Raw genomic sequence first — 27,754 nt, 5'->3', positions numbered from 1 at the left:
AGATGGGTCTCCCTGGAAGCCACTCCTGTCTCAACCGAGAGCTCGAGTCGAAGGACCTGCGCCGTACAAGTCTCAGTAAAGCTCTGTCCTCCCGGACTGTGGTCTTCCTGGGTCTTCCTGGTCTAGGCAGGTCTTTAACTTCATTAGTGGCCCGGTATTTTTTCAAAAGTTTTGAAATTATGGAATGATGTCGTCCGATTTGAGTCCCGATTTGTCTTAGAGACATACCAGCATTCCTCATGCCGATTATTTGCCAACGAGTGGCCTCTGATAATTTCCTACGTGCCATGACATTGAAATGAATGAAAAACCGAATGCAATCGACAACCTGCGCTTGTAAACACCCCAGGGAAAAAGTGCATTTTTCGAAAGTTGAGGTTAAAGCAATGCACGTGCGCTGTGCAAGCTTCACGCGCGTCATATCAACCCATGAAAAGCTCATGCTGTATGTCAATACATCAAAATTGAATAATCAATCATCAAAATTACTTCGTTAAACTTTGTTAAGTTTTTATGTGTCTTTGAATTTGGTGTTGCTTAATTAATTTCCATATGTATATTTAACGTGTCAGACTGGTACTCTGGGGGAGTAAAGAGTTCACTCTACACATCAGATAAATAAACGTGCATGTCTACTATTTATGGTCTGACCCGCTCTGATATTAAGTGCTGGGATATTGATGAAAACGGTGAAAATCCTCACTTACTCAATACTGACCCACCAACTCATGCACACACCAACACATGCACCCACTAACTCGCTCGCTCACTCACCCGCCCACCGACACACTCACACACTAACCCACTCGAAAGAGCCAGGACAATAGACAGCAAGAAAGTCATGGGGCGATGTTCTCCTTGACATAAAAGGATCTTCTTCACGTGGTTGTATTTTCTCCCTGACACAAAAGGATCCTATTCACATGTTGGTGCATCTTCTCCCTGGCATGACAGGATTTTTTCACATTGGTGGATCTTCTGCCTGACATGAAAGGGTCTTCGTTTTCATATAGTCGCATCTTCTGCCTCACACGAAATGATCTTCTTCTTTACATGAATGGATCTTCTCCCTGACATGAAAGAATGTTCTTCCTCACATAGGTGGATCTTCACCCTTACATGAAAGGATCTTCTTCTTCACACAGGAAGATCTTCTCCCTGACGAAAGGATCTTCTTAATCACATAGGCTGACCGTCTCAGTGACATGAAAGGATCTTCTCCGAGACATGTCCTTCATGACATGGACGGGGAATGGTTCAACTGCCCAGGAGAATGTATACGTGACTAATCCACCTGGTCCCACAATGAGGTGGTTGTACATGTGTTTACGATGCCCTTCCTCGCGTAATACCACCTGGTACACATCCCCCTTGTTGATACGGGCCGTCACACATCCTCTGGGCTGATGTCAAACTAATAACACATTGCACAACATCTCTACTCAGTTACGTAATGATTAGTGAGCCACAGACGCTCACAAACACAGGAAGTTTAAGTAGAACCAGTCACGGACAATCAATCGACTTACCAAACAACTGCATGCAATATGTTAGTTTTATGCTAGCCTCAGTGTTATTTAGTGTTTGGGTCGGAGGGGGGTCAGAGGTACCACTTTGATGGAGCCAACACCATTAATAAAATCATGTAGGTCAGCCTGTTAGTGAGACATTTGGGTGTGGTAGACATCTAGGGGGTGCCGCATTTTTTTAAATGACTCTGTGAATCTGTGAGGTGAAAAGTGACGAAAATTGTCTAAACCTTGTCTTGAGCTCTGGTTATTATTGTGAAAGTGATTTATGCATGAATTTAGCCACTAATAATAAATATCTATAATTGTTTATAACCAAAGCTTTTGAAAATATAGTTAATAACACGTACTTGTTCCTGACTGAGAATACGTAAAAAGGACCTAATATGCGATAGTTCCATAACTATGAACACCCTCCTTACAATAGTCTGCAACATGAACTAGCATCCATCTCGCATTAGCTATCCGTTCAATCAGGACTACTACTTACCTACAACTACTATTTACAATTAACTACTACTCCATCCATTTTAAATTCTACCATTTAAAGGAAAAGCTCCTTTAGAAAAATATGTCCTCTTCAATTTTCAAAATCTTCATGCAAAGATATATCTGCATATTCACTTCAGACCTTTCTAAAGCAATATTTCTCTCATGTCTATCAAAAGCTGAAACGTTTTCTTTACGACTAGTCTTGTTCATGCCACGCCTTCTGTCTATCCCTCGCGGCAGTTACTTTACAATATATCTCCATGTTTCGTTCCTCTAACGTTCAAGTATGTGAAATATGTACTCAAAGCACGTCTTTTTTACGAGCTGTTTTAGCTCAAGTAAAACCTGTTTGGGCTACGGTAGTTTGTCCGAAAGATACTCATAAGAAAGCTTCTCACTCAATGCCAGATGTGTTTCACTGTGAGAAAACTGAACACGGGAATTTGGCCTCTGTGGATGGTGAATGTACAGAGCCATGATAACAAATACCAGACCAGATAACCGTTGTCCTCTCGTGCGGAAATTATCCAATGATTCTCAGCGTGTGGTCGTGACTCCGAGCTGGTCAGTCAGCTTGTGACAGGATACTGGGGATGCAGGTTTATCAGCTGTCCATGCATGTATCTACAGGTGTAGGGGTCAGTGAAAGCGACTTCACCAGCTGTCCGTACATTCGTCTCGGTGTACTGTGTCTGTGATGCCACTTCACCAGCTGTCCGTGCATATGTATCTAGATGTACTGTGTCTGTGATGTGAGTTCACCAGCTTCCCGTACATTCATCTAGGTGTGTAGTGTCTCTGAAGCGAGTTTAACAGTTGTACGTGAAAGAGTCTGGTGTATGCATGGTTTTAGTCTGTCGTACAGACCCTGAAGTAAATATGTCCAAGAAAACCCATGCAAGTCTAGATTTCCTTAGCTTCAGGGATCCAATTCGTTATATTATTTGTTTTCACTATGACCTTTTTTTCATCAAAATATGTTCATTTCAGAGACTAGTCGTTAGTCTAGCATGGTGTCTGTGAAGACGGCTAACTAGGTGTCCTGCATGTACTGTGAGCAAGGGTCTGGGGTGACTGGTTAACCACCCATTGGTGTTCTGTAAAAACAAGTTAACCGCCTGTCTGTCAAGTGTCTCCCTCAGTATAGAGCGTCTATGAAGACGGGTTCGCCTGCTCAAAGGCGCGCATATACACATACGTACATATAGGTCTTTAACCTACTGTATATATCTAGATGTAAGGTGTCCATTAAGACAATTTATCAAGCTGCGTGTGTAGGTATCCAGGTGTAAGGTGTCTGCGAATACAACTTAACTGGCAGTGCACGTATATGTAAACAAGGGATACGTACATGAGTATTCGCTGATGTGATGTGAGTTTGGCCGTTGGTAGCACCGAACAACTGAAAAAAACACGTGTATCAACGGACAGAGAACAAATACAATAAAACTAAATTCTGTCGGAAGGTACAAAATACATGTACAGCTAAAACCGTGCACGATATGGTAATACGTGATTACAGTGCGACCTTGTAGTGCATGTCGTTGCAGACAGCTACATCTTCTTGTGATATAACAACACTCGGTTTTCTACAGTTATCATTTATGCTGTGGTGTTATAAGTTTAATACATACACAACACAATGCCTTCTCAACATTTACCACAGAAGAATATTGTTTTGCGTCAGATTAATCGCTGCTTTATTTCTCATGGGAGCCATGTAATACAGAAAAGAGGGCAAAAGCTATCAACAACAACACCCCCACCCCCATCATATCACCACCATGCAAATGCCCCATCCCCACTCCTCGCTGTCAGCTGACTGCCGTTCCCAGACCTGCATGTTACCACTTTGTATTATTACTCATTTCTATATATGGCAATTGATTATTAGACCAGCTTTGCAGTACTCCCTATTGTGCAATCACTTCAGAGCGGATGTCATCAACTGGCCACCTGAACTAGTGCGGCGCTTGTACTGTATAGTGTAATCAAGTGTAACCGTCCTGTCTAATTACTGTTCGCTGTTACAAGTCAATGAAGTTTTGCGGAGACAGGACAAATTGCTAACAGAGGAGATTGAAAACGCGAGTCCGTTTCGTTGGTTTGTTCTTCTAATCTGTATACCGTATACACTCATCAACATCCCTGATACTTGACGACGGTCAGTGTGTTCGTGTAAGCTCGATATAGGTTTCAAAGCTGTAAATTTAGATAGTACTGAGTGCTTGCCCAATCTTTTTAACAACAATGGTGAGTACGCACGGTCGTTTATATAAAACGTAGCGATACGCTTAAAGGTGTGTGAATAATTGATATTGACACTATGACCATAGATCGCCTGGATACATTATGACATTAAACTATAACCAAGCTCAATCTGTTATTCTTTTCACGACCTCAAGGCCAATTCACGGGTGTATGGTGTCACTCCACTTTTTGCAGGAATCCAGCAATATCACGGAGGGGACACGAGAAATGGGCTACCCTTATTGTACTCATGTGTGTAAACAACCCCTAGTCTTCGGCGTGAAGACCGAAAGCTTTAGCCAGTGGGCTCCCATGCAACCTCCCTTGCTATAAAGACCAAACTAGATTTGCACCGGTCCAAATACAAACAGTACGTGAATATCAGGTAGAATAGTGGTGGCACTACAAGCGTTTGTGAACTGGACATTCGTGATCAAGAACTTTATCTAAGTGGCAGCGCCGTTTCAACATGAAAGTCAGTCCCAAAATCTTTCTCACAAACTCTTTGAAATATACATTGTATTCTAAACAATCTCGAGTTAAGAATGGTCTGGCACGTGAAGGTCGCTCATTACCACAGATTCCTCTCTGTTCCACCTGCATTCTGTGTCTTCTGTGAAGTTTTTAATACGATCACTTTATTTCTGTCACTTAGTGTTCGTCTTAGACTGCCTCACGGTTCCTGGACCACAGTATTTTCCCTCCCACCCACAATGCTAGTGTCCTGAATAAAGCATGGCTAGTTTCCACTAGATTCTGAATCTTCCATCCCAGTGGCGTTCCTTTTTTAATTTAAATGAAATATTTGTTTCCGACATAGCTGTAGATATTCAGAGACTAAGCGTCTCTCAATACATCCGCAGCTGCTGATGCGGTACGAGGTGCTGGTGGAGGGGAAGGTAGAGGGTTGTTTTGGCGAATGAGTGTCCCGGCTTACCGTGCAAGGCACCGCAAAGTATACTGTCTCACAGTCCTTGAACCGCATTATTTTCCCCACAGTCTAGCACTCTGCAGTGCTAAAGCTCCAGATGAAGGCAGTCTAGATTTCATAAAGTTAATCTTTGGTTTCCCTGGGGCTTCTTTTCAGTGTAAATGGGTTTATTTGTTACAATCGTAATTATATACATTTATTGACCAACCGTTAGTCTACTATCTGCAGAGCTGCAAGTTTTTACTAGAGTGTTACTTAATGTTAGTATAACTTCCGTGTGACAAGCTGTGACATTTCAGAAAAAAATCTGTTCAAAACTGAACACACTCACGTCGATACAGACTTGCACAAGTCTCTAACTTAATAATTATTACGGTAGATGATATTTTTAACCCCTCCCCAAAACATGGATATCCTTCCAACAGGCTGGCGTCCTTCCTCTTATCTAGACTTGCCTCTTTAAAGGATAGAATTACTGTACATCCATTGGTTAAGCATTTAGTACAGCCATGAGCAAGACTATTGCAAGTGTTTCACATTGAGGAACGAGTTTTGGAGAGGTTAATATGAAAGCACATCATGACTTGTATCATTGATATTTTACACTGTGTAACTAATTAATCGAGAGTCTGAGCGGGCAAAAATACACTCTTTATAACTTTGCGGAGGCGGAGATATTGGAACAGATATTTTTTGTTTCATTCCTTCGAGGACAAGATCATGCATGTTTTATGAATAAATCATTTGCCATTTTTCGGCAGTGCTGATTTTATCATACCTCTTAAACTGGATTAATGACATCTCAATGAAGCCTAGGTAATGTTGTGATGAGATGCTGTCTCGGTATGTGATCTCTTTTTCCGTCAAGGAACTTGCAAACATTTTCTTCTTGGACCAGCAAAACGAGAACGGCAATTTCCAACAACCTTTTCTAACGCTGATTCCAAGACTGGATAATGTTATAGAATCGCCATTATTGCTGATGGATCAGACTTCTCCATGGGATGTTCCGCTTGCATACAAAATGTCCAAAAAATTGATGCATGCACCCATCTCCCTCTCCCATAACGTTCCACGTGAAATCAAAACCGGGCAGATCGGTTGCCATGACAACCAGTAATTGTCGAACATACCAAAGCGGCAGATAAGCATACAACTATCCAGTAACCCTAGGAGGCGCTGCTGGTTGCGAGGTCGGGCTGTTCGCTTCCGCGGTGGGCGGTTCAGTTACATTAGCGACCCAATTGCCGCCAGCAGCATTTCGCTCCGGACGTTCAGCGGGTAACATCTTTCAAAGAGGAATAGTCAACATGAACAAGGTCATTTTCGCCGTCGCCGTTGTTGCAGGTAGGGTTTGCTGTGATGAATAACAGCTGTTGATGCCTTAAGGATTTCAACCGAAAAGGAGATTTTGAAACGGTGAAATTTGTTTCATGCTATTTTGTTTCCAAACGTCTGAAGTGTGCTGGTTTCAGACAGTTGCCCTGAAAAGCTGCATTGCGTACGCAGACATTGTGGAAACATTCTCGTAACGTCAAAAATGTCTTGGAATGTACGCATCCCCGACCGGTTATTTGGACGCGTTTCATTCATAAATACATACATAATTGGAAAAACGTTGATGGTTCCTGGTCACTCACCATTTTTTGAGATATAAACATACTAGTAGATCATATTTTATTGCAATAATGAAAATCTAGCGTATCAGAATTTGTCAGATATACAAGATGTTTGGATTGATATAATATTCCTCTACGTAGTCTACTATACAGATAGTGTGTAAATATTCAGGGGGCAATACAGATCTGTGTGAACGGCTCGTCGTGACTCATTTGGACTTAACATTGCTCGCATAGCTTTAACTTGCCTAGGGCTTCTTGATGGGGCCATGGGATATGACGCAGAGACAGAATAAGTAGGTTGATATATCACGAGGCAGACGGACAGATATAGATGTATTTATACAGATGCAGAGACAGGTAGATGTTTGGTCAAACAGATGTCCAGTGATGAAGTCCGATTAACGCAGAGATCCACTTGAAAAGAAATTTACATACGTGTATGCATGTATTGACATATATATTAGATATATGAACTTACACATTATTACATTAAATGATATGGGTCCGACAGTTACAGAGATCCACTTGAACAGATATTGACAGATGAGTATATGTATATTGATATCCTTAATAGAGATATATACTTACAAACATAATGTGATTGATTTCAGTGTACATGTACACAAGCGATCTGTTACAGAAACCACTTGAACACATTTCCACTGTGGCAGGAACACTTACTAAAGAGATATGATAAGTGATGCAACACCATGCTAGAATACACTGAAACACTTATGGAACTTTCCCAGGGGATGCTTAATTTGAAACACTCACTTAATGTATTTATTTAATGTACTCACTAGACAGCGATTCTCGGAAATGAACATATTTTACGAAAATTAAAATTACACGTACAATAAAACTGAACCCATAGATTTTCAGTCTGAAAGTTGGGGAAATCTAGACTTGCGTTGGCATTCTTGGATATATTTGCTTCCGAGTCAGTATGGCAGACAAGTGTGTACACGTGCTACGGTGGATTGGCTGAATTTTAAAGAGGTAATGTTATATTCATTGAAACCACACGGTTAAAATTATGATAGCCTTAGAATAATGTTGAGAAGGCAGGGCAGAAGGAAGTTGATCTCAATCCTCAATGAATTGCGCAGCTGCTAATATCGCCGCCCGCTCGCTTGGTGTAAGTATAGCACCCCCTTCTTGTGGGCAACAAGACACAATTTGAGAGCGTGTCCCTGTTTGTTTAGCAAGGCCGCAATATTCCAGTTATATCACTTCTGATTGAGGTTGTTGTAGGTGAGGAAGGATTTTGGACGTTACCCTTTTGACGAACGCATGGGGTCATCGGTTTTCAATGGTCCAGCCATGTGCTTTTCACTGGTACCATGCCCTTTATAACAAGGGGAATCTGTGTCTGAAGATAGTCGAGAGTGGGTTTTCTTTGCACTGACAATGTTTACTTAATGCTTCGGAACCTTTATGGGTGAACTTAGTAGAAGATAGTCGTGCTCCAAGGTAGCCTGTCGCAGTCCCTGAACGACATTATATTGCCTACTGCCAAGTCTTCTCTGCAGTGCTAAAGCACTAATTGAAGCAAGTCTAAAACCCTCGGTCTCCCTGGGGCTTCTTTTCAATTAAAATGGCTTTGTTACTATCAACGTTATATCTATTCAGAGGCTAAACAACAGTATAGCTCCAAGGCTGCGTCCTAGTAATTCTATCCTTCAAAGAGGCTAGTGTAGATGATAGTCTAGCGATTCCCTATGTTTTGTTCATTGTTCTAAAGAATTCATCATCTAAACTTTCATTTTTACCTCTGGGACATGCGCAGTTGAAGGCTGGTGGGGTAGGAAACTCGATTGGTTTAAATGAGTAGGATCGTAAACGGACAACTGGCAGATACTACCCATAGGGTACGTGTAAGGAAGGCCATGTGCATGGTGGTTACTAGTCTTCGTTATGACATAACCCACTACATAGAAAATAGTCACAACTAGCTCTAACAGGAGTTTGTTATAGCATTATAGTATGTGCTTGATGGTAATAATGCAATACCGAACCAGCCCTTGCCGAAACGAGTCACTGTACTGTCGATAATGTTCCTGTTAGGAAATGCATATTCAGTTTGAAAATATCTTTGTCTACGTTTTCTCTAACCGTCACTTGAATAAGTACATAAAATTCTACACACATTCTTTGGGCAAAATCAAAAATATCAAAACGATTTGATATATTGGACCACATAGTTTTGTGAAGCAAAATCACTGGTTTCAATGTAGAAACTAGTCTGTTCAGATATGGAATCTCACAGGGGTTCATTTTCAGTATAAAATTGGTTTAAGTGTTGTTATGAAGTATGTATGCATGTATATATGCGTTCATAAACTATGCGTTAGTCTGGGTATATACCGTCACTGATTCTATAGAAGGATGTAGTGTTAAGACCCTGTTAGTCACTATATAGCATATAAACATGTATGTATACCTTCAGAAAAGATGAGATAGTCTAGGTATGATTATCATGCAACAGTGTGTTCACTGATCATATAAAAGGGTGTAGTGTCAAACCCTCTCAGCGACAACCTATGGCCTGATGCCATTTCTTAACATTTCAAGCCCTTGTGAAGCGGACGAAAATAATTGATTACGATGTCACAAAAATATGCTGAGCAGTTGTATGATATAAAGTTCCTGACAATTATATGGAGCAAAGTAAAACATAGTTGATCACGGCGCGTGTGTGTGTTTATAATTATTCAAAGCATGGGATCCAGTAACTCTAAGCCATGGAGTTTCGTGTATGGGCAGCCATTTTGTTTTCCAGGTGGAGCTGTAGAGACGGTTTCACTTGTTTATGGTTATCACCTGATTGGTAAAAGTTCACATTTTCAAATATAGAAACAGATAAATGTATCAATCTGGATAGATTTACATCGATCTACAGTATGGTGAATATGACAGATATGAGGGATTGATGTTTTGTTCCCGTCCACCTGTTGCATTTTGAAATATTTGTCCTTGTGTATGGTCGTTTCTAATATAACACTGTCGGAAGCACCTGTTACAACAGTATGACAGTTCTGATAAAGAAAACGGCATTCTTTCCCTGTCCAGGTTATGTTTCTGTATTCAAATTATGGAAGAGTGCAGAGAAGATATTTATGCATAGCATTCCATAAAGAAATAGAGGCAATATTCTATAAAGTGCAAATATATGTGTACATGTCTGTTGTACCCGTGCCGACAACTACTCCTTGAACTTTACAAACTGATTGCATACTTAGAAGGCACCCTGGCCGATAGATCAGTAGCAGGCAGACAGTCATCGTGACAGAGACAGTAAACCGACAGACACGCCGCATTCAGGTGCATATTCAATACTGATGGTTCCCGTAATTGCCATGTACTATATTAATGTTTTTCATGTGCCCGGCTCCCCAGCCCCCACCCCCGCCTGTGGTAATGGTACAAGATGGAGATGCGCCCCACTGTTTAAACGCATCACGAGGTACTATGGCAATCTCCTCATCCTATGCGGTTTCCATCTGAAGTACGTTCAACAACCACAGAGTTCGTCTCGCTAACGCGGCCATAATACGTCACAGAACGGTTTCCTCTGCGCAGGAACACAAATCCAGCTGAATCCAGCTATTATCCAACTAGTTCATGTTGTTTTCGACTTTGTTAACTTGGCGAAACATCACTGAGAAGCAAGCAAGCACACAGACGTTGAAACACACACACACATACACACACACACACACACACACACACACATACCAAGGCAACCAAAAATGACTAATAAAAACAGAGAGAGGAGCACACAAAACACGAAAAGGATCGATTCACGTGTAAACGTTAACATGCGAGTAAAAATATAAAATTCGGTTAACATATATTCTGTTAAAGTCCATATCGGAACCTGGTCTCTCTCCTTATCCTGTGTCGGCCGGAGAACAAGGCACGCCCAGTGCTGTCAGATACGACCTGATTATAAGCAGGTCATGCCGCCAGTTTCAAGCACCGAGTGAGTTCGGTCACGCCAGCCAGTTTTGCATGGCGTAATTTAAGGTCTGGATCCAACACCAAGGCTGTCGTATAAGCAAGAAACTAGTTCATCGGCATTCTTTTAGTTCTTATCACTTCTGTACGGGATTTGCTGGCCAGTTGCAATACATTTGCGTGTTTAGTTATGTTGTGGCATGGTTCATATCATCATTGGTGACGGTCAGACCAGACAAGCCCATTCTTGCTTTGTTTATACCCACCCCTTCAGGTCTAGTATGGACACTTTTATTGAGGATGTGTCGACATACATTAACAAGTTATGCTTACATCGGTACTTCAGATACATATTCATGACAATCCTGCAGAATTATAAAGCTACTGGATATTAATAAACAAGCTGTCACTAATGTCAGGCACTGACATATGACATGTTTAAGCTGAGCTCTGTTCTGACAAAGACCGCTCCATCCCGCGCCCAAAGACGCATGCCCTTGGGGAATAATGGTTTACTTTAAAGTATACTGTCTAGGCTATGGATAGTAAGAACAAATTGTCTCTATGAAATAAGACGTCATATACTGTCTTAGACTTGCACAAGTCTCTAAGGTTATGATAAATAGTTTGAATAAAAAATTCTATAATGGCAACAAATACTGCAACTGTTTACATACCTTACCATATTCTAAAACTGTATGACAGGGCGCAATTAATATAAATTTTAAAAAGATTTGGCTACACAATTGTTAGTTCTGAGTCTCCAGAACCCAGAGCCTGTGTGGTGTGGAATGAGATTCCGCTGGTACAGACAGCCGACAAACCTAACCTTGAACTTTGCCCAACCACCTGGCCCCACCTGTGGCGCACGGCCTGAAGGGGTTTGGCGTAAACACGCTTTTTAGTAGAGGTTTGACACCATTCATGTGCATCACGTGGTATAAGAAATACTGTCACTGTTTCTACATTATCCATGGAAAGTTTGCAGAATAAATATCTCGTACCTTGTATCTTGCATCTTGTATCTTCTTTTACTGGATGGAATATTACATTGAACAGATTCTGATAGACTGTATGATTGCAGATAGCACCCGAGACCTTATACCGATATGGTATATGGCCTTGATAGAGGGAGCAACACCCTGGTTGTAGATATAACAGTAAGTGATAGTTTGCAGATACAGGGGATACCTGACAGGTTATAGATACAGGGAGTAATTGACAGGTTATAGATACAGGGAGTAACTATCTTGTTATAGATACAGGGAGTAACTCTTTGGTTATAGATACAGAGAGTAATTGACAGGTTCTAGACAGAGGGAGTAACTGACAGGCTACAGATACAATGAGTAACTGACAGGTGACAAATACAGAAATTAACTGTCAGGTTAAAGTTACAAGGACTAAGTGGCAAGTTGGAGGTACAGGAAGTAACTGACAGGTTGCAGATGCAGGGGGTAACTCTCTGGTTATAGATACAGGGAGTACCTGACAGGTTGAAGATACTGAGAGTAACTGAAAGGTTGTAGATACAGAGAGTACCTGATAGATACAGGGATTAACTTTATAGTTGTAGATACAGCAACTGTCGGGTTGCAGACACAGGGGATAACTGGCAGGTTGTATATACAGGGGGTAACTGACAGGTTGCAGATACAGTGAGTATCTGTCAGGTTGCAGATACAGGAAGTAACTGACGAGCTGTAGATACATGGCGTAACTGTCAGGTTGCAGATACAGGGAGTAACTGACAGGTTGTATATACAGGAGGTAACTGACTGGCTGCAGATACAGTAACTGTCGGGTTGTAGATACAGAGAGTAACTGACAGGTGATAGATACAGTGAGTAACTGACAGGTTGTAGATACAGTGAGCACCTGATAGGTTGTACATGCAGTGAGTACCTGACATGTTTAAGATATATGGAGTAACGCACATATTCAGGATGTATGGAGTAACTGACATGTTGAAGATGTTTGGAATTACGGATATGTTAAAGACGTATGGAGTTCTTACTTTTTCAAGACGTATGGAGTAACAGAGATGTTGAAGCTGTCTGGAGTAACAGATATGTTCAAGATACACGGAGTCACTGACATGTTCAATACGTATGGATTAACAGACATGTTTACGATACATGGAATAACAGCCATGTTCAAAATGTATGGGGTAATAGACATGTTTGAAATGTATGGAGTAACAGACATGTTTGAAATGTATGGAGTAACAGACATGTTTGAAATGTATGGATTAACAGACATGTTTGAAATGTATGGAGTAACAGACATGTTCAAGATACATGGAGTCACTGACATGTTCAAGATGCTTGGAGTAACAGTCGTGTTCAAGACGTATGGAGTAACTGGTATATTGAAGATGTGTCTATGGAGTAACTGACGGGCGAAATATGCATGGAGAAACTGTCTGGGTGTCGTTGCGTCGAGACACCATCTGGCTGTAGACAGATGGAATAGCTCAAAGGTTGCAGCTACATAGTGTAACTAACAGGTTCAAGATACATGACATAATCAGTATTCATGGAGTTCACAGGGAATCCAGACAGAGATCTAGTGTCTGGTTGTAGAATCGGAGAGTAACTCACTAATTGTTGACGGCTTAACAGGTTGGAGATACAGGTAGTAACTGTCTCATTGTAGATAGAGAGGCTAGCCCTCAGGTTGTTGTAGACAGGGAATAGCTCAAAGGTTCCAGCTAAAAGGAGTAAGTAACAGGTTCACTATACATGATGCATACTGTAAGTACCTGCTTGAAGATAAAGAGAGTAACTGTCTGTAGGTAGATACAGAGGGTAGTTGTCTAGTTGCTGATACATGGAGTAACTATCTGGTTATAGACATGAGGGATAGCTCAAATGGTCCAGCTATATCGCGTAAGTAACAAGTTCAAGATTCATAGAGTAACTGGCAGGTTCAAGGTATGTGGAGTAACTGTCAGGCTCAAGGTGTGTGGTGTAACTGACAGGCTCAAGGTGTGTGGAGTAACTGACAGGTTCAAGGTATGTGGAGTAACTGACAGGTTCAAGGTATGTGGAGTAACTGTCAGGCTCAAGGTGTGTGGTGTAACTGACAGGCTCAAGGTGTGTGGAGTAACTGTTAGGTTCAAGGTATGTGGAGTAACTGACAGGTTCAAGGTGTGTGGAGTAGCTGTCAGGTTCAAGGTATGTGGAGTAACTGACAGGTTCAAGGCGTGTGGAGTAACTGGCAGGTTCAAGGTGTGTGGAGCATCTGGCAGGTTCAAGACGCACAGTTTCCAGCTACATAAGGGAAATAAGAGTAAATGTCTTGCTTCAGATTCATAGACTATTTTTGACAGGTTTCAGCTACATGTAGTAACACAAATGTTGTAGATACAACGAGTAGCTGTCTTGTAACTGAACTCAGTAGCTGGCTGGTTGCACGTTCGCAGAACAACTGTATGGTTGTAGATACTGAGTTACGTTGATAGGTTCAACCCGTGAAAATCCGGGGTAGAATAGGCCTTCAGCAACTCAAGCTTGCCGGAAAAGGCGACTAACGGGATTGGGTGGTCTGGCTCGCTGACTTGGTTGACACACGTCATCGGATCCCATTTATGCAGATCAATCCTCATGCTGATGATCACTGGTTGATCACTGGATTGTCTGGTCCAGACTCAATTATTTAGACCGCCGCCATATAGCTGGCATATTGCTGCTTGCGGCATAAAACCTCATAATCGTTCCATAACGATATGTTTGCGCAATTATTTATGTTTTACAGCATACCGGGGTATGTAACATATCGTAACTTCTGTATCATAATAATGAGTGGTAGAAGTCACACTTGTGTAATATATAAGTATTATCAGCATACACAAATATCAGTGAAAATTGCGACAGTCTTTAACGCAGATATTGATTGATGTGAAAGCAAAAAGAATGATATCATTTCTTTTTGTGTTAGAAAAAAATGACTGGCATTAATTGATCATTGCGAGAAAATTGCATATTGATATTTGCTGCAGGTAAAATTATCATAATAGAGAATTAAAGCTAGTATGATTATTTTGTATATGCCATTTTAATGCATAACTAAAATGAGGTCATTGCAGAAAATTACAATAGATCTCCAGCATTCATCTGTACAATCAGTTTATACCCATACAGATGCCCCAAAAGATTCAAGTGAATTCCACTCTATTCTTGAATAGTATGTGAGTTAAACGTTTTATTATTATATGTAAGTGATGATTGACATACTCCTTCCCTTACTGATTGTTTTACGTTCCGACTTACTTTTCTCAGGACAAACAAAGTTAGTGCTTCCTAACTATAGAAGAAAGATACCTCCGCCACAACTAAGTGCACGCCTTTTCCATGACAGGTCTGGTTAGCTGTTGTTATGCTGCCTGCGACTTTACCGTCATAGGGAAATGCTCCGATGAACTGGGGAAAAAATCTGGTGGCCAACAAGACAAGGCAACCCTTTGCAGGTACCTACATAACCTTTTTTCACTTTCTTGGCACTAGAAGGTAACAACTGCTTTGAAAGACATTATCCACACAGGATCTGTTAGGGCTAGGGCAGTTGCCACTTGGATAATTGCCACCCGGTCAACAGTCACCTGACAACTGCCACCTAGGACAATTGCCATCCGAAGAATTGTCATCGAGGAGAATTGCCACCTAAAGGTTTTCAAGTTATCTCTTTTCTTGTTCTAATGAATGCATTTGTTTACATTATCTCAATATTTTTGGTGAATATGTTTTAAGTTAACAAGGTTTCATCAATGTCAAAATTACTTCAAGGCTAAAAGTTGATCAGAGTCAGAATATGAATATGCAAAGAAAACTTTGACTTTTCATCAACTAAAGCTGTGCTTACTGACAACCTGTGTTTATTTTCTCAAATAAACTTTCATAAAATTTCTAGGTGCAATTGTTCCCAGTATTATAGTAAAAATAACTGGATGGTAATTGTCTTGGGTGGTAATTGTCCGGTTGGCAATTGTCCAACTCCCGCATATATATTTTTTTTGTTTTGTATCACTACCTTTTGTTTTATATCACTACTAACTATTCCTTCACATTCACTTTTCTTGTTCCCGTACAATCGCCTTTGCCCTTGTTTCCACTGTTTGCACTCTTGTTCAGATGGTAACTGCTCACCCAATGCCCTTGTTTCCAGTGTTTGCACTCTTGTTCAGGTGGTAACTGCTCACCCAATGCCCTTGCTTCCACTTTTTGCACTCTTGTTCAGATCTTAACTGCTCAACCAATGCCCTTGTTTCCACTGTTTGCACTCTTGTTCAGGTGGTAACTGCTCACCCAATGCCCTTGTTTCCAGTGTTTGCACTCTTGTTCAGGTGGTAACTGCTCACCCAATGCCCTTGTTTCCACTGTTTGCACTCTTGTTCAGGTGGTAACTGCTCACCCAATGCCCTTGTTTCCACTGTTTGCACTCTTGTTCAGGTGATAACTACTCACCCAATGCCCTTGTTTTCACTATTTGCACTCTTGTTCAGATGGTAACTGCCCACCCAGTGCCCTTTTTTCCACTGTTTGCACTCTCTTTCAGGTGGTACTATTCACCCAGTGTTCCTGATTTCAGTAATCGTTCAGATGGTAACTGCTTTTGGTTTCACTATTTGCACTCTCTTTCAGATATAAAAAATGTCATATATGAATACACGTATCATACACTGTATAACACATTGACAAGTAATATTCATTTGCCAACAGAGTTTACGGTGAATTCAAAAGCTGCTTGGGATCTATGCAAGACTGCGATCTTTCTGATACTCTGAAAACTATGGAAGATAGTTTGAAGCAAGCATCCGGTGTTGATTTGGGCACATGTAAGTATGATATAAGCCTTACAAGGTCTTCTTGGACTATATGTGAAACCCAGTCCCGCGATAATGCAGGTTAATAATCATTGAAAAACGTTGAGTAGAATATATGTTACGTTTGAGATCACACGTACCAAAATGGACATGTGATTTTACATTCGTTATTATTCATCGGTCACATTGACCATGTTACCATTTGGAATTTGACGTTATTCTACGGGTAATGCGACAACCTTTAGTGCAGTCATAGTCAAGGCCATCTGACAACAATGAATTCCATCTGTTGTTATGTCTCTCAAGCAAATTCCTGACATGGCATTGCACTGACGATGTGACAAACGTGAGAACCAATCACCATCTGACAATCATGATATCCAGTCATCAATGTACTGATCATCTGACAATCATAATATCTAGTCATGATATCCAGCCATTGCACTGGCCATCTGACAATAATGATATCCAGTCATTGCACTGGTCTTTTGACAATCATGATATCCAGTCATTGCACTGGTCTTTTGACAATCATGATATACAGTCAGTATGAAGGTCATCTGGCAGTCATGATGTACTGGTCACCTAGCAACAAGAACTTTACAGTGACAACCTGACAGTCAATAGCTGCAGTTCTTGAACTGTCATCTGGCAACAATGAGTTCCAGCTTTTGTACTCAACGATGAGCCTGTGGCATTGTATTCATCATTTAACAATCATGAGTACCAATCATTGTACCGGTAATGTTTAGTTCCTTTGCTTTGGGTTATACCTTCACAATCTCTGACAACCACTTGTCAGTATAGTGTTAGGTACCTTGCTTGGAAGTGAAGAGGTTTCCATAGAGGGGCAAGTCTATATGCATGTAATCAATGAAAGATGTATTCAATGTCCACTAGCAACCGTTGATGTCTTAGCGATCTTATAATTATGTTTAATATATTTATATGCATTTTCTATAACGATATTATGGAAACACAAGTTAATTTAAGCACAGTCGTTCAAGTTAAACATGGCGTCGTTACAAATGTTGTTCCCAGGAAGGGTAGAAAGTATAAAAGAGAATAGTATCTTCTCCTAGCTACCGATTCCATCAGTTTCATATAACGTAGTCTTCATAACTTCTAAAGTATCGAGAACTTACAGCTTTCACTTCTGTGAGTGATCATTTCCACGTGCAATTTCATTCTTGCGTTTATGTTTATGTGGACATAATGGCATTAAATAACTAAACTGCCACCTTAAAATCAAGCATCGATGCCTTTTGCAAATTTAGGGAAATTAGTAAAATGTCTACATGTTGCGTAATAAAATGATGTACGGGAATGTAGACGTTTTTCCTCTATGTTCCAGGCTCTGCTGGGACGATGGTTCAAGTGTCCATAGCCTGTGTCCTCCTGGCCCTGTTTGCGTCCATGTTTACAAGATAATTACATCCACCGAGTGTCTTAGTCAACCCCTGTCTTTTTCTACCATGTCACTTTCATAACTATTAGTCAACATGTCAGCTCTAGTCAGAAACGTCAGCAGTCAGATAAACAATTTTTCACTCAACAAAGTAACGTCTTCGCAGTGTCTGTCAACATACACTATAATAAAATGTTTTTTATAAGTTTATTTCATTTTTCTCTCTTGTTTCTATATTTTGACTCCGTCGTAACCGGTATGATTAGGTCGGTTTCTTGCATGAAAAAGGTTGTGGTGGGGTAGCCCAGTGACTTAAGCGCTCACTTGTTACGCTATAGAGACGGGTTTGATTCCCATCTGACTCAATGTGTGAAGCCCATTTCTGCTGTCCGCCGCGGTGATTTTGCTGTAGTAAGTAAAAAGTGGTTTAAAACCATATTCACCAACTTACTCACTGCATGTGAAAGATGACAGTCAAGCCGGCATACAAGGTCAATCTACATTCTAGCTTTGAATTCCGACCTACATCGAATCGATGGCATTCAAATTCCACCTTACTGAAATAACAAAAATCTCTGACTGAAACCATTCCGCGTGATAACGTTTTTCACAACCATACACAGCAATCGATCATGGTTAAAAAACTAATAAGTTTTTAGTATTATATACAGACGTATCTTTTGAAATTGAATACACGTGGAATTAATGTGCTGTTAAGATGGTGCAGTGAACAATGCGTGTTCTTTAAAGTGGTCACTGGGTTACGTGATATGTGATGCACATGAGGAACAGGATGGGCATTAAGACATTCTTTGTGTTTAACTACCATGAAGCTGTCCTTGAACATTTATATGGGTGACTGGGAACGACAAGTAACGACGCCTAGTATGTGAAACAACGACAAATTGCACGCATTTAAACATGTTGATGTTTTACAAACAACATTATGTGAAAAGCGAACGATAGTTTTACGGAGATTGTTATGCTCTTGAAATCATTTGGACAGAACCAATGCGTAATTGAGTTAGCATGTTATTCTAATCATCTCTGATTTGCTAGCATGTAATAATTGGCATATTGATTGGTAAAGGCAGCTAAATGCTACTGCTAGTTCAAACCTCGGTCTTCGTTTGATAGCCTTTCCTAAACACGGAACCATCGTAGGGCACATTGATCATAGACACCCGACTTCCACGTGGACTTAGGACTGTTGCAGAACCACGATCGATTCGAGAAAAAAGTGTAGAGATGTGAAAAACAAGTTGGATAACAAACTTTGGTTAATCTTTATGCGACATTTCAGAGCTAATTCTCATTCTGTAATTCACCTGATGAAGGAGCACAAATTAGCTCTGATGCGTCGTATAAAGAATGCAAAAAGGGTTGTTGTCCATAAAACGTGTCATGCATTCATGCCCGTCCAGTTTGTATATGCTACAACCATACCACTTAATTACACTACTTTGAAAACAAACATACCCAACATTACCAACCGATGACATCAGTCAACCAAATGACCGAGCTTGACCACCCGATCTCGTTAGTCTCCTTCTATGGCAGGCATGAGTTGCTGAAGGCCTATTCTACCCCGGAACTTCACGGATCGATTTGGGATACAAAGAAACAAAACACAGATTTTTGAAAGGGTGGATGAGCACAATAACTGCAATTGGTTCAAAAATAAAGTTACTTCTGAATTTTTAGCGAGTTAAGTCTTACGCCGCGCTCAGCAATATTCCAGCAACATGGCGACGGTCTGTAAGTAATCGAGTCTGGACCAGACAATCCAGTGATCAACAGCATGAACATCTATATCCATAGTAGGGAACCGATGGTATGACAATCACGTCATGTGAGCTTGACCAAAGATCCCGTTAATCGCCTCACACGACAGGCATAGTCGCCTTTTGTGGCAAGCATGGGTTGCTGAATGCCATTTCTATCACGGACCTTCACAGGTCCTGAAACTTTGACTTTGAAATGCACGCATGATGCACCTGAATTACCGATGTTTTGCGAATGCAAATCGCTGGAAGGGAGATAACTCTGAATCTATTTTTCTTCTGTGAATAAGAGAATAAGGGAATTATAAGGGAATTACATCTACAAAGACATTACCAGCGGAAACAAACACCCAGCAAAATGCAAGATTCGAATCGTCTCATTCACACAGGTTGGCTGAAGTGTACGACCCGATACCCTTGCGTCAAGCAGTTTTTGACTCAGGGAACATAAACAAACATCGAGGGTGCACCAATGCTCCCCTCGTGACCATCGAACAACGTGTAAGATATATGGACCGCGATATAGATCCTAAGACAACACACCTTTTAGTAAAGTGTGAGATGGACAGCATCACTGTTTCAATACCAGACTTTCGGCGATCGGGTAGCCCCGTGGTTGAAGTGGCCGCCCGTCAGTCACTCGGGAAAAGCACACGCAACCCTTGACACAAACGCACATAGGGAGAGAAAGAAAGAGAGGGAGAGACAGGGAGAGAGAAAAACAGACAGGGAGAGAGAGACAGAGAGAGGAAGAGAGAGATTGGGAGAACGAGGGGTGACAGGGTGCAGGAAGAGTAAGGTAGAGAGAGTAAGTACACGTTAAACTTTAACACATTAATACGAATTGTTTGGGAGGGCAATAACGAGTGTAGTTAGTGGAATCAAGGACAAGTGAATGCATAATTCAGGCACTTTTTCCATTTATATGGGGCAGTTTGATACTATCATATTCATTCACAGAATAAGCATTAATCTAGTCAGGTCAAAGACCCGGGATCTGTGTAAAGCCACGATGTGATATTGCGGAAATATTGCTAAAAGTGGCTTAAATACGCACCAATTCAATCTCCAATTCAAAGTACATGATGTCACCGTTATAACCTAACCATTGGTTTGAAACATATGAAGACTAAAGGCCTTGTACTAACAGTAGTTTGGGTATAATTGTATAGTATTACTCAGTTGTACAAACTGACCGACATAGGGAGGCTTGACTCATTACCCACGTTGTATAGACTGACTGACACTGGGAGGCTTGACTCATTACCCACGTTGTATAGACTAACCGACATAGGGAGGCTTGACTCATTACCCAAGTTGCATAGACTGACCTGCATAGGAGGCTTGACTCATTACCCAAGTTGTATAGACTGACTGACACTGGGAGGCTTGTCTCATTACCCAAGTTGTTTAAACTGACGGACATTGGGAGGCTTGACTCATTACCCACGTTGTATAGACTAACCGACATAGGAAGGCTTGACTCATTACCCACGTTGTATAGACTGACCTGCACAGGAGGCTTGACTCATTACCCAAGTTGTATAAACTGACTGACACTGGAAGGCTTGACTCATTACCCAAGTTGTATATACTGATCAACATAGGGAGGCTTGACTCATTACCCAAGTTGTATAAACTGACCGACATAGGAAGGCTTGACTCATTACAATGGCCCATGGCTTTTGCTGTAGTTGGGAAGGACCATGATTCTAAATTCTTTTTTCTGACAGGTGCTGCTGGTGGTGCTGACACTGGTGCTGGTGCTGGTAATGGGGGTGCTTGTGACTTTGAAGCACTTGTGGGTTGCACAGATATAATTGCCAAAATCGGGGAAGTAGCACAGGATATGACAAAGTTATGCAGGTAAATAATTTAAGTCAAATACAACCACTGCCGGCGGACCCACAGTTGCTAATGAGAGTACCCACCTATCAACTGTCCCTTCTCCACTGTCCCTCTTATCAATATCCGCCCATCCATTGCCCATGTTGTCAATACACACTCAACCACTGTCCACATACACGCTTATCCACTATCCTTTTTGACAGCAATCGCCCGTCCACTGTGCCCCCATGTCAGTACCCACCCATCCACAACCCCCTTGTCAGTATCGACCCAACCACTCTCTACTCTCAGTGTCTACCCATCCACTACCCACTTTGTCAGTATCCACCCATCCACTGTTCCTCTTGTCAGTATCCACCCATCCACTACCCCTCTTGTCAGTACCCACCCACCCACTATCTCCTTGTCAGTACCCACCCATCCCCTGTTCCTCTTGTCAGTACCCACCCATCAGCTGTCTCTGTCGTCAGTGCCCACTCATCCACTGTTCCTGTTGTCAATATCCACCCATCGACTGTCCCTCTTATCAGTACCACCCACCCACTGTCCCTCTTCTCAATACCCGCGAACCCGGTGTCTCTGTTGTCAGTGTCCACTCATGCGTTGTCCCTGTGGTCAGGAGACACTCATCTACTGTTTATGTTGTCAGTACTAACTCACCCACTGTTCCTGTTGTTAGTACTGACTTACCCACTGCCCTTCTTCTCAATATCCACCCACCCACTGTTCCTGCTGTCAGTACACACTTACCACACGTCCCTCGTGTCAGCAAACGCTCATCTACTGCCCGTGATTTTTTGAACTGATGATGTAAACGTACAACTCAAGAATGTTGGTCACATGCCGAAGCCTACTGTATGCCTCAGATACTTTCCATGTCTTTACCCCACAGAGTCGTCAGTGACTACAAAGGGTGTTTATCGGCCCAGAAGAACTGTGATACTTCTGCTCAACTGAAATCTCTGGACGATATCGCGAAACAAGCTAATATGGATCTAAATTCGTGTGAGTGTTTAATTCTCTTTCCATCCCTTCATGGCAGCGTTAGGGGAAATCTCAACCTTTCGCGTTGATGAAACAGTCGGTTGATCTTTCACAAACGCCATATTTCGCTGTGTTGTTTCTTACAGGGGCACCTCCTGTATTTTATTTGATGTGCAAGCACTCCCCGGCGCATGAGGGACTTTTTCTAGCTACCGTAACTAAGTTTGCTTACAAGCATTTTGTCATGATGATAATACGGATAAATTATAAACTTAGAAAAAACAACTTCAGAACTGATTGCTATATAAGGAAATTATTTACTGTATTTAGGATATTTTCTTATTCGCTCAAAATATATACACGTGTTCTGCTAGTGTTTTGTGACAGTTATTTAAATAGAAGGACAGATTTATTAGTTAATACGCAGTCAATAAAAAATGAACTAAAGGTATATGGCAAGTAAAGGTATGACAACTAAAATATAAGAGTTATCCACTGTAATAGATTTATACACAGCGAAACATAAGAAAGATTAAGCGAGTGTGCCCCTTATCTGTTTGAACATATTAAAGATCAACACTTTTTTCTCAAATGATTTATAAAAGGTTTACCAAATGTATAAATATTATACATTTCTCACAGTCCGTTGTGTTTTGTAGGTGTGTGTGTGTGTGTGTGTGTGTGTGTGTGTTTATGTGTCTGTGTTCGTGTATCTGTCTGTCACTGTGTGTGCGTGGCTGTCTGTGTGGTCTGCAAGTGTGTCTGTCTACAAGTGTGTGTGTTCATGTGTGTTTTGAGAGAAATAAAGAGATGGTAAGGGATTTGAGGTGAAACCGAAGGAACTGATGCCGGGAGATAGGTTTCAGATGACTCAGTGATAGCACAAACGACTTTCTCAGATAGTATTCACGTGTTATATTTACCTATATAGTATTGTAATATGTTTCCAGGGTGTCATGGTAGGGTTGAATTGCAATATGGGAAAATAGCCCACACGTACTTACCGTTGCAGGCGACAGCAGTACTTGCGACTCTACACAGGCCATGAAGTGCTCTGAGATACTGCAGAAAAACGAAGGAGCATCACAAGATAGAGGCACGCTATGCAGGTAAAACATCCAGACCTTCAACACAAATGTACAAGGTAGTGTAGATGGCTTGTCCTCTGTCAGCAGTATCTTCTTGCCCATTAGCTTTATATCAGCCACAAGACATCTCAGGTTTTACACAAATTGTTTGACATAGTTTGCTCATTTAAACTTTAATGCAAATGAATGCACATCTTCTGATACTGTTATCAGCATCCTTGTCGTGAAGACTTCCCCAAATGTTCTGCCTATCAGATCCTATTATGAGCATCTCCTTCAGCTGGACTTCTCTAGATGCTCTTCCCACATCTCTGATACTGTCATCAACATCCTTGTCGTGAAGACTTCCCCAAATGTTCTGCCTATCGGATCCTATTATGAGCATCTCCTTCAGCTGGACTTCTCTAGATGCTCTTCCCACATCTCTGATACTGTCATCAACATCCTTGCCCACAAGACTTCACTAACATTCTACTCATCCTTGATAATATTATCAGCATCCTAGTCCACAATACCTGAGATTCACACTGCCCATCCTCTGTTAGTATCATCAGTATCCCTTCAAACAAGAATTCACTAAATGTTCTGCCTAAGGTGTACAGCAACCACCCGATCACCATCGTTGATACTTACGCCTTGTAGCATTCCGCCATCTGCCTCTCAATGTTGCTGGATTAGACTCAGCATCTTTCCAGTTATAATGACATAGGTCTGTACACAGACAGTAGACAGTTCCGTGATTGACGTGAGTCTTACAACAAGCTGAAAACCAATTCTGTGCCAAACCAAGTACGCTACTCAAAAGAAGTAAAAGAACACACATACCTTTATAATAAACTGTTTGTGTCTCTCAAGGAGTATAAAGTATTATTTACTTTGTAAAAATACGTTTTACATGTGATGTCCCGACATGCATATCATGTTATTGAACATTATTCGCTTTACAGGTTACTTTCATTGACTTTCATATTCTCCTTGCAGCGCGTTCGATCAGTTCAAAGGTTGTCTATCGGAACAGAAAAACTGTGATACTTCAACATTTATGAAACAAATGGAAAAAACCATGAAAGATCTTGGAGTTGATTTAAGTACATGTAAGTATGAAACAGTTTTAACAAGATCCCATGAAACCATTCCAACCTATTGTAACAATCTCTGTGTGAATATAATTATACTTTTTTGCAAGTATCCGGAACGATACCATTATTTGTAACATACTGACCACATGCAAAAAGAAAAACAAATAAATACATATTATGAAATATATGCATCTAACGGATTATCTGTGTCGACTAGAGTGTAATGAACAAAAAGAAAATGTTTTGAAACACATTGCAGCAGGAAGTACTTTTATTGCTATAACACAGCTAACACATAGCTGTTGCGAGTCAGGCTACGACTTGGGTCTCTGAAGACATATTTTTAAGTAAATAAATTTTCAAGATTGATCATTTCGAAACAAATTTTCTTCCTCTGTGGAATCAACCAAGCAAAATGGGTTTGCGTTTGTTGTTGACTTTTTCCTCGTTAAGCAGAAAAAGAAAAAGCAGAAAAATTCCACACCCATGAAGAACGTGTCTTTTAATCTATTTACAAGTGCCTATTTGTTTTTGGAATGCTTGTGTCATGTGTTCTTTAGATATGACGTTTTCTTCGATGGGAATCAATAAACTATATAGGTGAAATAACGTACGCATTGTTTAACTGCACTTTGTCTGCCTACAGCTTGCAAATAAAATGATGTTCGGGTATGTAGGGATGTTCTCCTCTATGTTCCAGGCTCTGCTGGGACGATGGTTCAAGTTTCCATAATCTGTGTCCTCATGGCTCTCATTGCGTCCTTCTTCGCAGGATAATTAGATCCACCGAGAGCGTTATCTAGTGACCTTCCTTGCTGTGACGTCGACGCTTCTCTTTACCGTCTGCCTTCACCTTTCTTTACACTTCGCTCACACTAACGTCTCCAGTATTTTTGTATTTTTCATGTATGTTCATGTGTGTCCGACGTTTTCTACATCCTGTAATCAGGTGTCATCCTGAGGCATCCGCAAGTATATGAGTAGTGATTGTTCAGGGAGCATGTCAGAGCCAATGTTCAAATCACCATAAAACACTAATTGTGTGTTTGTGTCAAGAGGGGAGTATGTTGCTTGTGTTGGTCGTTCGTTATGTATACGTTCAAGCAATGTACGACCTGAAACAGTTCATTAAACTCCATCTGTTCCATGACATTTTATTATTTTAAAAATCTTGATGTCAGATCATTTTAGCAAGTGTGTCTCCCAGACATAAAGACTGTTTACAAGATGGATTTGAATTGATGTCAGGAATGATAGCATGAGTTCAATGTGCGTCACACTGGTTCCATCTGGATTGTTTCATGGTGTTTTCATGAGTTAAATCTGTTTCTGGAACTTTACACCATTCCTCACCTACGTTATTAACTTGAGATCATGATGTTTGTCAGCAAACCAGTGTTAGGTGTAGGTTGTAAATATTCTTCTTACTTGTAACCACACCTGGGACACTTGGTTCCAAATATTATATTTCTGCTGAAATATTTGAAATATTTCTGAAATGAAATGAGAGGGGAGACAACTGAATAATCATATACGTTTTGAAATAGACTCTTTTCAAAATGATCAAAATTTGTTTACCTTCGAAGTTGAACATCAACGAGGAACCATTTTGCTTCCGATTTCATAACACACGATTAAAACGGGTTTATGGGAATATGTGTCTGGAAATTTCATTTCAAACGAACGAGAGCTTAAACTATAAGCCATCGGTGACGTTTGTGTGGATACTGAATTTAACGAAGCTGATTTCTTTTTTTTAAAATTTTTTTACTATCCATTCAACTCAGTAGACAGTTACACAAATAAATGATGCAACAGCACAAGTACACAATAAGACAAAAGTTCATATGGATAAAAGTTATACATACTGGATATACGGCAGCAGTGGTGACCATTTTCTGTCAAATGGTAACATTTTATTATTCTTAGTAGCAATAAATTTTTCGGTTTTGAAAATATCACCCAGTATTTCTAGAAATGCGTCTAGTGTTTTTAATGCTTGATACATGAATGTATTTTTTACCAGCAAGAAGTATATGGTTCATTAAGTCAGTATTATTTCCACCAATTAAGACTGTATATTTTGTCGGGGTAAATGTTTCTGTTGTTTTATTGTCAATATATTCTTTCAGTTTCAACCAGAATGTTTTCACACATTCACATTCCCAATAAATATGTATCAAATTTTCAGACACTAAGTTACAAAAAGAGCAAAGTTCATCATCAACTAATTTCATTTTCAGTAATTCGTTTTTTGTGTTTATAATATTATGAATAAATTTAAATTGAAAGTCAATCAATTTAGTATCTTTTGTGCATCCTCTATAATCTTTAAAAATATATTCCCATGGGATTACAGTGTCAAAGAGTTGTTGCCATTTGTAGAAGGGAAATTTTCAGTACTTATAAGCTTATCATTGAAATATCTTGACCTCTTTGGTGCTGAAAGTAAACATATCAGTGATGTGCTGAGATAGTGATTATGAACAATCAATAGATTATTTCTAATAGTATCTTTCGAAGCTGATTTCTTAACTGAATTAAGAGAATGAAAGTGTTGTTAATAAGAATTGCTCAAACTACTCGGTTGTATATTGAACCGGAGTAATGACATTATTGTGTAAACCATTTTCATTTCACGTTGAATAAAACAGTGAACTATCGTATTTTTTGTTTCTTTTTATTTTTGTTGTTGTTGTTGATGATGTTTTTGTTGTCCAGTGATCAACAACATGAGCATCGACGTGTCAACCAAGTCAGCGAACCTGACCACCCGACCCCGTTAGTCACCGTCATTTATTGCTAAGCGCGGTGTAATACTAAACTCACTCACTTTTAACGTCGAGCAATATATCTACCGATCCAACCGTTGTTTTTCAAATTGTGCATACGCTTTCATAAGTCCTAAGATACAGCTCTAGCAGTGAGACACAGTGAGGAAGATTTGTAAATCTT

General features: G+C 40.5%; 1 protein-coding gene across 1 annotated transcript; it reads left to right on the top strand.

The window, feature by feature from the left end:
- The first annotated feature begins 6,387 nt into the window (after positions 1-6,387).
- LOC137287874 (uncharacterized) lies at positions 6,388-27,459 on the top strand. Its single transcript, XM_067820253.1, has 9 exons — positions 6,388-6,549; positions 15,147-15,255; positions 16,505-16,620; positions 17,963-18,014; positions 21,319-21,666; positions 22,541-22,653; positions 23,645-23,741; positions 24,702-24,814; positions 25,500-27,459. Exons 1-9 carry the CDS (start codon positions 6,513-6,515, stop codon positions 25,574-25,576), a joined length of 1,062 nt encoding a protein of 353 aa, XP_067676354.1. The 5' UTR covers positions 6,388-6,512; the 3' UTR covers positions 25,577-27,459.
- Positions 27,460-27,754: the final 295 nt, after the last annotated feature.

This window comes from Haliotis asinina, chromosome 6 (genome assembly GCF_037392515.1).
Source record: "Haliotis asinina isolate JCU_RB_2024 chromosome 6, JCU_Hal_asi_v2, whole genome shotgun sequence".
NCBI lineage: Eukaryota > Metazoa > Mollusca > Gastropoda > Lepetellida > Haliotidae > Haliotis > Haliotis asinina.
This window is presented reverse-complemented; position numbering and strand designations above follow the sequence as displayed.